The sequence below is a fragment of the Olea europaea genome, unplaced genomic scaffold (genome assembly GCF_002742605.1).
Source record: "Olea europaea var. sylvestris unplaced genomic scaffold, O_europaea_v1 scaffold1136, whole genome shotgun sequence".
NCBI lineage: Eukaryota > Viridiplantae > Streptophyta > Magnoliopsida > Lamiales > Oleaceae > Olea > Olea europaea.
Window position 1 is genome coordinate 40,655 of NW_019228746.1, and position 14,119 is coordinate 54,773.

Consider the following 14,119-nt stretch of genomic DNA (forward strand, 5'->3'; position numbering starts at 1 on the left):
TTATATTCGTAACAAAATTTTAACTCGCCAATAAAAAGATCGTGTGAAATTTCCACCTTCAATTAGACTCACTAGGCCAACTATCCCCCAATAAAAAGATCCAGATTCTGCTGCTTAACACTTGGGCCACCACGACTAGGCCCAATTAAAGTAGGCCAACTATTATCTTGTGAAATTTAAGCTAAAAGGCTACTGTAGACTATGGTAGACCGTGGGCCGTATAAGCATCTAACCCATTTAAAGATTACCCCACTTATGTAATTTGCTCTAAATAAAATGTTTTCTATCTATGAAAAATACATTTTATTTGAGTAAATTACACAAACTCTCTAGACTGCTCTGTTGTATAAATTTTCCTATTTTACTAGAACCCCTCACAAAATATAAAAAAAAGTGTAGCATAATCCGTTATATTTTGAATATTATTGGTGTATTTAAAAGATGAGAGATTTTACCCATCAGAAAAACAATATCCCAAAGTTAGGATAAATGTTTTCCTCCTAAATTGGTATTTTATTTTTATTTCAGTAAATAAATACTTTTACTTTGTCATGGTTAATTTAACTAAAGGAAAAAAAATGGAAAAATTGAAAACATTTCAATTAGGAACTAATTTTTTTTCTTTTTCCTTTTTTTTTGGGTAAATTTTGTTTGTCTGCACAATGTGAAGCACATTGTTAGCCCTACAAGAAGTTGAGAATAATTTCTTTGGAATACACCAGTTGTGTGGATAACAAAGAAGATTAAAAAAAAGGAAAGAAGACAAAAAGTAAAAGCAAATAAATAAATAATGTACCTTACTTAAGCATAGAGTAATTCTATATTATGCATCTATAAAGACCGAATGCCCTTCTTGATGATCATAGCATACTTACAAGTGTTATCCCAGTGAGAGAAGATGACAAAATTAGAGTCAAGTAAGATGATTTTAATTTACTTTGCATGATTTGTTGTGTTTATAGTTTTTTTTTCTCAAGTTTCCTTTTATTTAACGAGCTCTATTATTGAATTGCCAGTTCGATTAACTTTATCGATATTGTAGTTTGAAAAAACTTGTGAAGTAATCAAGAATATATTACTTTTTGTGGTCCCTTTAAAATGTGGGGCACTTCAACTTTCTCGAACAATTTGAAAGCACTGTTTGTCACCCAACTTACAACACTGTTTCATTTAGTCATCAATTCTTTTAAAGTTTATCACTGAACTTTCATTTTGATTGGCGAACAGATAGATGGCATAATCTAACGGGTCTAGAATTGTGCCGGAAAAGCTAACTGAGGATAACTTTATAAGAAGTTGAGAATAATTTCTTTAGGAATACACTAGTTCTGTGGACAACAATGTCCAGCACATTGTTGGCCCCCCAAGAAGTTGAGAATAATTTCTTGTGGAATACACCAGTTCTGTAGACAACAAAGAAGAATAATACACCATTCTATGGACAACATTGAGTGAAGCACATTGTTGGCCCTCCAAGAAGTTAAGAATAATTTCTTTTGAATACACCGGTTATGTGGACAACAAAGAAGAATAATACACAAGTTCTGTGGATAACAATCTGAAGCACATTGTTGGACCTCCAAAAAGTTAAGAATAATTTCTTTGGAATACACCAATTCTGTGGAAAACAATGTGAAGCACATTGTTGGCCCTCCAAGAAGTTGAGAGTAATTTCTTTTGGAATACACCTATTTTGTGGACAGCAGATAAATAAAAAAATGTTCCTTACCTAAGCATGGAGTGAATTACATCTATAAAGACTGATTGCCCTTCTTGATGATCATAGCATACTTACAAGTGTTATCGCAGTGAGAGAAGATGACAAAATTAAAGTCAAGTAAGATGATTTTAATTTACTTTGCATGATTTGGTCGAGCTCTATTATTAAATTTCTAGTTCAATTAACATTCTCAATATTGTGCTTTGAATAAACTCGTGAAGTAATCAAGAATATATTACTTTTTGTGGTCCCTTTACAATGCTAGGCACTTCAACTTTCTTGAATAATTTGAAAGCACTGTTTGTTACCCAACTTACAGCACTATTTCACCTAGTCATCAATTCTTTTTAAAGTTTAGGACTAAACTTTCATTTTGATTGGTGAACAGATAGAAGGCATAATCTGGCGGGTCTGGAATTGTGCCGAAGAAGCTAACTGAGGATAACTTCATAAGAAGTTGAGAATAATTTCTTTTGGAATACATCAGTTTTTTGGACAACAATGTGAAGCACATTGTTGGCCCTTCAAGAAGTCGAGAATAATTTCTTTTGGAATACACCAGTTCTATGGACAGTAAAGAAGAATAATACACCAATTCTGTGGACCAGTTCTGTGGACAACATTGAATGTAGCACATTGTTGTCCCTCCAAGAAGCTAAGAATAATTTCTTTCGAATACACCAATTATGTGGACAGCAAAAAAGAATAATACACCAGTTCTGTGGACAACTATGTGAAGCACATTGTTGGCCCTCCAAGAAGTTAAGAATAATTTTTTTGGAATACACCAGTTCTGTGGACAACAATGTGAAGCACATTGTTGGCCCTCCAAGAAGTTGAGAGTAATTTCTTTTGGAATACACCAATTCTGTGTTGAGTCTCAAAGGTGATGCAAGATTGAGATTTAATGAAAATAATGAAATATTCAAGATCGCACCACGAAAACAAGATTAAAGTAAAGTACAAAAAAGAAACTATGCAGAGGAACGATGAATTTTATTTAACCCGACAATATGGAGAGAATAATACAGGAGAGTAATAATGCTTCATCTTAAACTGACAAAGGAGTCTCTAATTTATAGGCCACATCCATAAACCTAATGGAGTCCTAAAAGGTAAGAAAATATACTAGAATCAAGTTAAACCGCGTAAAAGGAAAAAATATTGGATGTAATTTGATTTCTTTCCAAATTCAAGCCAAACGTGATCTTCCAGGATTTCAACCTAATTTTGAGGCATTAAACCTAACATTCTGTGGACAACAAAGAAGAATAAAGAAAAGGAAAGAAGATAAAAAGTAAAAGTAAATAAATAAAAAATGTACCTTACCTAAGCATAGAGTGAATTACATCTATAAAGAGTAAGCCCTTCTTGATGATCATAGCATACTTACAAGTGTTATCCCAGTGAGAGAAGATGACAAAATTAGAGTCAAGTAAGATGATTTTAATTTACTTTGCATGATTTGGTGTGTTTATAGTTTTTTTTTCTCAATTTTCCTTTTCATCTCGAGCTCTATTATTGAATTTCTAGTTCAATTAACATTCTCGATATTGTGCTTTGAATAAACTCGTAAAGTAATCAAGAATATATTACTTTTTGTGGTCCCTTTACAATGCCGGACACTTCAACTTTCTCGAACAATTTGAAAGCACAGTTTGTCACCCAACTTGCAGCACTGTTTCATTTAGTCATCAATTCTTTTTTAAGTTTATCACTGAACTTTCATTTTGATTGGCGTATAGATAAAAGGCATAATCTAGCGGGTCTGGGAATTGTGCCAGAGAAGCTAACTGAGGATAACTTTATAAGCTGGAAAAATTGCTTGGCAAATTATTTGGTTGGGAATAGGCTTTGGGGTGTTGTCTCTGCTCAGGAGATTGAACCAGATAAGACAAATATACAAGAGCATGAAAAATGGAAGAAAAAGAATGCTTTGGCTTTGCATGCAATTCAACTTTCATGTGGACAAGCAATATATTCGAAGTTTATAAATGCCGACATTAATGCTGACTACGTATGGACTCAGTTGGCAGAAAAAGGAGATCACGACAAAGAAAGTCGAGTCGACGATAATGGTAATTCCTCAATCTTTGTGATGAACTAGGCCGTCTAAAATTTTATCGTGTTATAAGAAATGTGAAATTGCACTATAGGTTCTCAATCATTAAAAATGAGCAAAGAACAATGTGGTGGAGCCAATCTTCCCTCTTATTTAGTAAACTCTGTAGTTTACACAACTCCCTCACATTTAGGCTGACTTCATTGTTTGCAGGGTTGAGCGAGTACCTTGAATACGAGCCCCTATACAAGGCAATTAAAAAAGGCAATTGGCATGCTATAGAAGGTTTCTTTCAGGAGAAGACACTGCCATTTACTGAAACTATTTCATCACACAAAGAGACAGCTCTACACATGGCAACTTTATCTAGACAGATTGAAATTGCAAAAAAACTTATAAATTTGATGGGCCAAAAAGAGTTAGAACTGAAAAATGAACATGGAGCTACGGCCTTAACTTTTGCTGCAATCTGTGGTGCAACAGAACTGGCCGAGGAAATGGTAAGCAGGAACAAAGAATTAGTTACAATAGAAACTACAGGCCAAGAATATGGGCAACTTCCTGTGATTGTGGCTGCATTGTATAGACAGAAGGACATGGTTCATTATTTATACAATAAGACGCCAAAAGATGTGTTGAGTCCCGAAAAGGGTGCAAATGGAGTCACACTTCTTAATTACCTTATTACTGCTGAAATTTATGGTAAGTGAATGCATAATGTAGAGTCTAATCATGCTCTATGAGGATAAAGCCCCTTGTACGGTGGATATTGCCATGGAATTGTGCCAGGAGTGAGATGGCATAATGATTGGCAATGTTAAAATTATTTTTTGTCTAACTGCCAATCACAGTTTGCCTAGTGTGAATTTAAAATTCCATGGCAACGTAGCATGATCGGCTCTTTGTTAATTTCGTCAATTGCAAATAAACGTAATAGTAACGCTTATACAAGGATTTTCAATTTTATTGGTGGTAATTTTGTTTCACAACGTGCTTCTCCAATTGAGCGTGAAACACTGAAAATTTCTGTTTGGATACAACTTATAATATGCATAATAAACCTAGTTAAAGTCAAGCATTAATTTGAATCACGCATTCATAATTCCTATTCATTAGTATAAAAAATTTAGTGGGTCCCAGTACTATTCCTCTTTATAAATTGATTTATAAATTTGTCAAATGGAGGCTATATGTTTTCTAATTTTGTTTTAGTAAAAGTTGCAATCGCAATTGAGATTTGGGCTTAATTCTCTAGACACGTTTACCTAATTCTAGTTATTTTCTTACTGTAGATGTTGCTTTCTTGCTATTGGAAAAGTATCCACAGCTGGGTGTTATCCCCGATGTTCATGACAATTACGCTCTCAAAATATTGGCTCAAAGGCCTTCTGCATTTCTTAGTGGGACTGAACTTTCATTTTGGGAAAAATGGATCTACTACTGTAAGTATGTAATTGGTCACATATTAATTTCATTCACAAACAATGTACCACAAGGGTACATTTAGGTAAACTTTAGTTTCTTATTCGTACTGTCTAATACAATATACAATTGTGCCATGCACTCACTTATTGAACATGATCGTTTTGAAAAGTATTCCTTGTCTGAACTTTTTACACAAGGTGTAAGAGTACACGAAGAGCATGTAGAAATGCAAACATCAAGTACTAGTCATGATCACAACATTCAAATTCCTGAATCAAACAGGGAAGATTTGGGAGGAAGGATGGCACATGGTAGCCTAACTATAACTACTCAAGGTACATCAGATTACGTCACATGCCTAAGCCTTTTAAAATTTATTTTGAACACGTGGACCCATGTGTTAACTGTAGATTTGGGCTAACTGCACCATGTCCTAGTCCGGCTATGCTTTCATGTGTCAAGTGGCCCTAAGCTTTGATAACCCACTACATTTTGACACCTCTAAATAAATTCTTGTTGTACAGCTCTAGAGTTGGTGCGCAAATTGGGTTGGGGGATATTGCGATCCATTGGTATGTATTATCTTCCTATATATATAGTTTCTGCTACACATATGTACTGAAAATCAATTACACATGAAACATTATTTAACATTAGTTTTATTAATTTTCAGTTCCAAAGATCCGTTACATATACCGAAGGAAGTCAGTCCATGTCGAAGTCAGGAAATTCCAGAGGGTCGCGTTTAAAAAAATGGCACAAATGAGCAAACCAGAGCTCGAAAAAATGGACTTGGATAAAATAATAAATGATGCCATAGAGAACGGAATTTTTGAATTTATAGATGAAATGATTAAATGTGCACCAGAAATTATATGGAGAAAAGATAAAAAGGAGAGAACAATTTTTTCAAACGCAATTATATCGCGTCAAGAGAAGATTTTTGGCCTTATATTTACCTTAGGAAAAGAGAAGTGTCTAATGGGAATGAGGTATGATATTTTTGTCAACAATTATTTACATCTTGCTGCAAAATTATCTCCTCCTTCTCGACTTGATATTGTAACTGGAGCAGCACTACAAATGCAAAGGGAACTGCAATGGTTTAAGGTAATGTATTTTGCTCAGTAACATGAGTGTGTGTGTGTGTGCGTGCGTGTGTGAATGCATGTGTATGTATACCGTTATGATTGTTATTCGAGCCATTGCATCTGCAAACTTAAGCTGATGAAAGATATCATAAATTTATTTATTTGAATTTTATATTAAACGTGTTCCCTCTCTATAACACTTGCACAGTTCTCATAAATTGGTGACAATTATCAAAGACAGAATTCACATAAATAAATTTGTCTTTTTTCTGAACGTTTAAACTTTAGATGAGATGATTCAATATGATATTATTCTGAATATAATTAAAGACATAATTCAAGTCTTGTCACCATCTATTTATGAAAAATTGTGCACTTGATTTCGTCCCTAAAATTCACAATATTTTGTTTACTCTATTGCTGCACATTCATCTAACTTATCTAAAATTGAATCGTCATTCTATGTCATTTCTTCCAATATGCAGGAAGTTGGGAGCTTGGTACAACCCAAACTCAAAGAGGAACTAAACAGCCATTACAAAACACCGAAGATTTTATTCACTGATGAACATGAGAAGTTAGCCAAAAAAGCAGAGGACTGGATGAAAAATACAGCAGGGTCAAGCATGATAGTGGCAACTCTAATTGCTGCTGTAATGTTCACAACAGCTTTCACAGTACCAGGTGGTAATAAAAATGAGACAGGAATGCCAACAATGCTGGAAACTCAAAGGATTCCATTCTTGATTTTCATGATTTCGAATGCCCTGTCGATGTTCAGTTCGAGTACATCACTGTTGATTTTCTTGGGAATTCTTACAGCGCGTTATACAGAAGATGATTTTCTCAAGTCCTTACCGACAAAATTAATATTAGGACTGACGAGTTTGTTCCTTTCGATTGTTACCATGATGGCATCCTTTGGCTCTGCATTGTATTTGATTCTTCATGAGAATTTGTCTTGGGTCACCATTCCTATCATCGTCCTTACAACGATTCCAATAGTTCTTTTCTCCATCTTGCAGTTTCCTCTCTTGATTGAGATGACCCAACGCACTTATGGAGCCGGGATATTTGATGAATATAAGAATAAATCACGTTTTGCTAAGTTCAGAGCATATTTGATAAGGAGGAATCCATTGAGGAAGAAAAGACATTAAAAATTTTATAGGTCTTATTATAGAGTACTATTGAATAAGGTGTCCCAAATGTGCTGTTAGCTCATTTTGGTTTCTGTCATTTTAAGTAATGATGTATCCATGTTGTTTTTTCTTATGAATAATTCATGTATTGGATCTAATTGAGTGTCTCGTAGAATTCCGTTGTTTGAAGTCATCTTGAATTCTTAGTATGTACAAATAGAACCACATGTAGCAATATTTTGTAATGCAAATACGAAGTGAATTTCAGATTATATATCTCCAATTTATCTTGCCTTCAAACTGGTATTAAAGCCTTGAAAAAGAAAAAAATAATGTCCAACATTCTTGTTTCTCTTGTGCCTCATTTTAATGGAAAAAATTTGATTAATATTTCATTCATCAACCATCCATAAATTTATTCATCCATAAATAAATCCAATCATTCAAATAAACGTATAAAACAACCCTAGGAATCTCTCGACTATAAAATCATGCAATAAATCAAGAATTAAAATTACAACACACGATTCTAGACGAACCCTCTAATACCAGTTTTTGGAAACTGGTCCATTAGGATTAGGAAAAACAAAAATCAAAATAAGTTTAATGGCCGTGGTCTTTACTAGATTACTATGTGTTGCATTTCTAATTAATAGCCACACAAGTGTTTAGATGTTACACCTATTCCGAGCAATTAATTTCATTATCTTCTGTCTCGAGGTTTATTGATTTGCAAGCTTTTGAACTAGATCCCATCCAATAATTACTCCTTCCTTGATCTAAAAACTTCTAACACTTGGATCTTATCTCTGATCTTCTCCTCAACCTGGTTGCACCTGATTTATGGCAGCAATTATCGAAATCCTAATCCTCAAGAACTCACAAGAAAATATTATGATATCAAGAACTCTTTGAAGTAATGGAAGTTGTATTGAATATGTATGTTCTTTTACAGTCCATTAGATTTATACATATAGAACTAAATAGCCTTATTCATTGTTCCAACACAATTGGGATTCAAATTATAAAGGAACCAAGTTATATACACAATAAAATTCCTAAACAATCCCGAATTTTAACTCATCAGGTCGTCTTTGCTTTTGATCAATGGCTGACTTTGGTAAAGTTTGACCTAATCAACTATGCAACCTGTCAATTCAATTATTACCATAATTAAATCAAAATTTTTATTTGAAGCTATCAAAGGCACCTAATTGGACCTCTATAATTCAAGCTTCAGATAGTTTGGGCCCAATAACTTGGGAGAAAGATCGGAAAATAGAGAAAAATTGCGAAATTCCAAGTTCTTGGATTACTGTGCCGTAAATCCTAGTCCCTTTAGTCAAGTTATAATTGTAATACTTTGGTCAACCTTTATCTGTTGGTCAAATATATCAAGCACCAAAAATGAAAAAAAAAATAAAATAAATTTAGATGAATAAGTTCAGACGGTGGATGGATGGTGGGGGACCACCTTTAAGCATTTGTATGAATCCAAATTTTTGTCAATACAAATCCATTACCTACAATTTATAGAGAGAGAAATCGGAGCTAAGAGTCCGTTTGATTGCAAAGATGAAATTTGGATGAAAAGAAAATGAATTTCAAGAAATTGAATTGCCTAGAAATTATTTTACTGGGAATTGTCAATTATGGTGTTTGATTGATATAAATTTCCACTTGAAAATTGTTAAAATAAAGGTGTATTTTGAAGCTCGTTTAGCTTTGTTTTTCATGGAAATCATCAATTTAAAGAATATAATCTTTTACAATTGTTCCTAAAATTTGTTCCCATTGTCCAAAAAAAAAAAAAAAATGCAGCCAAGAAAAGAAATTCCCACCATTTCATAAAAAACCAAGAAAATAGGCGCGTGAAGGGCAAGCCAAGAAAACCATTTGCTTAGAAAATTTTGGCTATCAAACAAACAAAAAGTGGGAAACGGAATTTGTTTTCCATTTTCCATGGAAAATTTGTGGCTATCAAACATAGCCTAAGAGAAAAAAAGAGAAAAAGGAAAAAAAAAAATCAGAAAATTGAAAAGAAGAAGAATTGCTTTAACCATGGACTCATTTTAATCTGGTTCTTGAAGTTGATTCCTCTTTTGGCTACAAAAATGAGGTAAGAAATGAAATTACAAATTTCAGGAATCTACAATATTTATGAGTTTAGATGTCTTAAGGGGATGTATTCAATTGAAACTTTTAATAACTTTTTGAAATTTAAAAAAGTTTAGGGTATTCAATTGAGACTTTCTCTAAAAGTCACGATCTATTTAATTGAGACTTTTATAAACTTTTAAAAAGTCTCCCAAAGTAACGGTGTATTTAATTAAATTTTTTTAGATAAATCTTGAGGTATTCAAATTTTAATGACTTCTAGGGTTGTAGAGTACTAATTTTTAAGCAGAAAGTACTCATATAAAATCTAAAAAAGTCTCTCATTAATCGCGAGATTTTGGGAGACTTTCACAATTTTTTTCAATCCTTCTTTCTTTTAACCTTCTATGGACATATATGATTAAAATTTATTTTTTTCTATTGATTATATTCCATTTATCTTTCTTTCTTTCTCTAATTTATTATTTATCTATATTTTGTATGAAAAAGTTAAATTGAATTCTTGTAATTTTTTTAAATTCATTTTTTGTGAAAAATATCTATTTTTATTAAATTATAAAATTTTATATGAAAAATTTATAATTAAATCTAAATATGATTTTTATTTATTTTTAAAAGTATACTATACAATAAAAAGTATACTATACAATATAAATAAAAATCATATTTAGATTTAATTATAAATTTTTCATATAAAATTTCATAATTTAATAAAAAATAGATATTTTTCACAAAAAATGAATTAAAAAAATTATATATAATTTTGATTATTATTTATTTAAGTAAGCTCTTAGATTTTTTATGTTTTATTATATGAGAAAAAGAAGGGGAAGGAAAAGGGGAATTGTGAGAACTAACACCTCGTATGTGAGAATTTTTTACACGAAATCCATGTAAATTATATTTCAAATGAAAGTCTTCAAAAGTCTTTTGAATTCCACAAAAATCTATAAAAAATTTAAATAAAAATCCATAGAATTCTACGAAATACTTTCAATAATTCCATATAAATCTATAAAAGATCCACGAAATCCACAAAAGTCATCACTTAAAAAAAAGGTTATCAAAGTTTTCAAAAGTTCCAATTGAATACACCCCCCTTAATTTCTGTTGAAAATTTAAATGGGAGAAAGAGATTAAGGTAATGAAGGACTTCAAATTAAGTGATGAGAAATGAGTGAAAAGGCTTTGTGTGTGTGTGTGAGAGAGAGAATTGCAAAGATTAAGTTTGAAATTGGGAAATTAAGTGCTAACATATAAGGGAAGATGTTTATGAATACTTTAAAAAGAAAAAAATCATGGTGGGGGAATAGGTTGTGTAACAGTCAGAAAATTTATTTATCCATGGTTGAAAAAGGACTTATTTGGGATATACTCGTGTTTCAGGAAATGACGAGAAGATCTTGGTATAGTTTATCAATCAAGTTAATCTACCTTACATAGTTCTGTGAGTGACAAAAAATTTTAATTTTCTAATATTAATAAGGTACTTATTTTATTATATTAGGTGAGATTATGTGAATTATTTGTTTGATTACATGATTAATATGGAATGGTTCTTTCACTCTGATATATGTGGAATTTAAAGTTTTGGATATGGATTCTTTGTGAATTGGAATGCGAGACAGATGTGACATTGAGATCGACCGAAAAAGTACCCATAATTATATATTTCTTCTAGTTCACTGAGGGGCATTGGCCGTGTTCTATACTATATTGAGGGGTTTTTGATCGTGGATGAAGGGGTTTTGACCGTGTACATATAGTTCACTGAGAGGCCTTTGCTGTGTTCTAAAATTGATTATCAGAGGTTTTGAGACCCACTTTCGTTCACGGAGGGGGCCAAAGGCTCATGGCAAAAGTTCTTAGCCCAAGAGACGGATTACAGATTTCAGTCAGAGAGTACATTTTTTGTGAATTTTTCAGTACATTTGATGTGATGAGATTATAGTATGATTACCAACTTGTGTTCATATCATGACTTGAGATGATATTTTACAACGTTATGTGAATATCTCAATTTTTGGTTGTAATTATATATTGTTATCTTGGGGATTATTAAATGATATGAACTCAATTTCGATACAATGTATAAATGAAAAAGTATCATTATTTTCGAAATTCTTTACTCACTGAGGTATGAACTCATATATTTTCTCACGATTATTCTAACCAAGTAGCAACTGAGTTTTGCCAGCTTGAATAGCCTATTGATTTTAGAGCCACAACCACATGACAGTTTAGGTTATTATGCCATTTGAATTGAGCATGTAAATATCACTTTGGGCTAACATTATTTTGACATAAAATAGTTTTTTTTTTTCATTATTTATAATGATTGGTAAAAGGTCAAAGATAGCCTCGGTGGTAGGTTTGGCGTCTAGCTGGAATCAACAATTAGCGTACATCATGTTTCGGATCCGCTGGAGTGATTCAGGACGGGTCGTATCAGTTGGTCTCAGAGCATGGTTCAATAATATATATTTTTTATTTTTTTAATAGCTTGAGTAGTTTATGAATTTTTTCTTTCACCATAATATTTTCATTGGGATTGTTAATCATGTGGTGTGGTGGCAAAGTTCACGGGTTCTAATATTTTGTTGCAAAATTCATATTGCTATCGAAATATAAAGAAGAAGGCATGGAAGTTGAGATTATGTAAGCATTTGTATCATAGATTGAGCCATTGAGGAATAACCCCGACATGAAAATGTTGAGAAGGACCCTACTGTTGAAAGGATTACTATTGGAGTTGATTCTATATATATGTAACATAAAATAGATGAAAAATACATTGTTGAAGAGACAATAAATTTGGCTGAAGGATTTTGATTATTTTGGCATATTTCCAGTATACATTTGAACTAATGGTGCGAAGCCACCTAAATAAGTTGTCTATTGGATTGCGGATTCTTTTACGAGTGTGCTGAGGATTGAAAAATCTTGTCATACTTGTGTACTTGGAGAAGAATCTGTGATGGAATTATGATTATCTTGAGGAATTAAATATGGGTTACTAAAATGAGAAAGATAAGTAGAGACAAATGGAGGTTAGAGAAGGAAAAATTATTTGGCAGGTTACTTGGAGGTGTAGAAAATCTGAAGTAAAGAGATAGAAAATGATTAGTTAAAGAGAGGATGAAATTGAGGGCAATGAAATCATAAATGGCAGTATAGCAACTAAGGGAATGGTGGGAAAAAGTAGAAGAATCGGTTAACCTAGGACTGAGGAAAGGGGAAGAGGAGTTTTGAGCTTGGTTCTCTTCCGCTCTTAAATTCTGGCATAAGTTAAGGAAATTTTACGATTTCAAGAATCTGTTAATGTTTTACGTGTACATATATGTGTGAAACCGAAAAAAAAAATGATAGGGGGAAGAGACGATAAATTGATATAATGGAGAAACAAGGTAGAATTATATTGAGGAAGAATTTAATTGTGGTACTAAGTGGGGTTGCTTCATTTTCAATGTTAATCCAATATTCAATTTTTAAAGTATTATATAGGCAGGCTTTTATGTATAGTGAATAGAGAAGGAAAAAAAAAATGTTGAATTGGGTTGTGATTCCACTGAGTATAATGAATTAAGGGAGTTCTGATTAATGGATATGGACACTTGTAATTGACGGGTATGTGCAATAATAATAATAATAATAATAATAATAATAATAATAATAATTGGGACTCATCCTTAAGTTTCTTGTTTCATCTTCTAATTACAGTAATTATTTTCGATTAGAAAGTGATTGCAATTGAATATAAATTATCCTTAATAAAAGATAACGTGAAAGGAGAAATGGGATGGAAAATGGAAACACATACGGGTTCTCTGCATCAGTGGACTGGAATGGGAAATTGATAAGAATGAGCAATAGATGAAGTTATTGTTAGAATATAGTGGTGTTAATGAAACTGGATTATCACATACCGTATATGTAGTTTAGATACCGATTTTGAGCATACCGTATATGCAATATACTGTATATGCAGCTTATCATATTTGCAGACACCTTACTGTATTTGCAGCTTACCGTATATGTAGCCTCCTATATTTACAACTTACCGTATATGCTTTTATCCGTATTTGCACATATTTTCTTTACACTTTTCATATATATCGTAATTTCACTTACACATAGAAATACAATATGTGTAATATACATATACCGAATTGCATATACCAACTGTTAGGAAGAAAATTCAAATATATATTTTTTTTCTTTTACAATTTTTATTTCTAACATAAATATAACAAACAAGTAAATTGCAAAATATATGAATCAAGTAAATTACAAACGTGTAAATCACTTAAATAAATAAATAACATGTAAGAATAAATTGCAAATATGTAAATTGCAGAAAATAAATAAATTTTCAACCGGAGGCCAGTGTGAGCATAGTTTTCTTAAAACAAATTCGTTCCCTCACAGTAAATGCTTGAGATTTAATCCGAGCGTCTATTTCCCAGGATACAATGGTGACAGTAGAATCTAAACACTGCAGAAACTACTGCTGCAAACTAAGTTTGTATTGAACAATATCACCACCAAGACGATGTTAAAA

General features: G+C 32.2%; 1 protein-coding gene across 1 annotated transcript; it reads left to right on the plus strand.

Annotated features, from left to right (window-relative positions):
* Nucleotides 1-898: 898 nt before the first annotated feature.
* LOC111373475 lies at nt 899-7,696 on the plus strand. The gene is made up of 8 exons (XM_022996011.1): nt 899-917; nt 3,466-3,798; nt 3,996-4,484; nt 5,075-5,224; nt 5,405-5,542; nt 5,732-5,779; nt 5,881-6,317; nt 6,784-7,696. The coding sequence occupies exons 1-8, from the start codon at nt 899-901 to the stop codon at nt 7,456-7,458; spliced, it is 2,289 nt and encodes a 762-aa protein (XP_022851779.1). The 3' UTR covers nt 7,459-7,696.
* The last annotated feature ends 6,423 nt before the right edge of the window (nt 7,697-14,119 follow it).

Coding starts and splice junctions, on each gene's coding strand:
- LOC111373475 (XM_022996011.1), top strand. Junction 4,485..5,074: donor TATTACTGCTGAAATTTATG/GTAAGTGAATGC, acceptor TTCTTACTGTAG/ATGTTGCTTTCTTGCTATTG. Junction 5,543..5,731: donor CCTAACTATAACTACTCAAG/GTACATCAGATT, acceptor CTTGTTGTACAG/CTCTAGAGTTGGTGCGCAAA.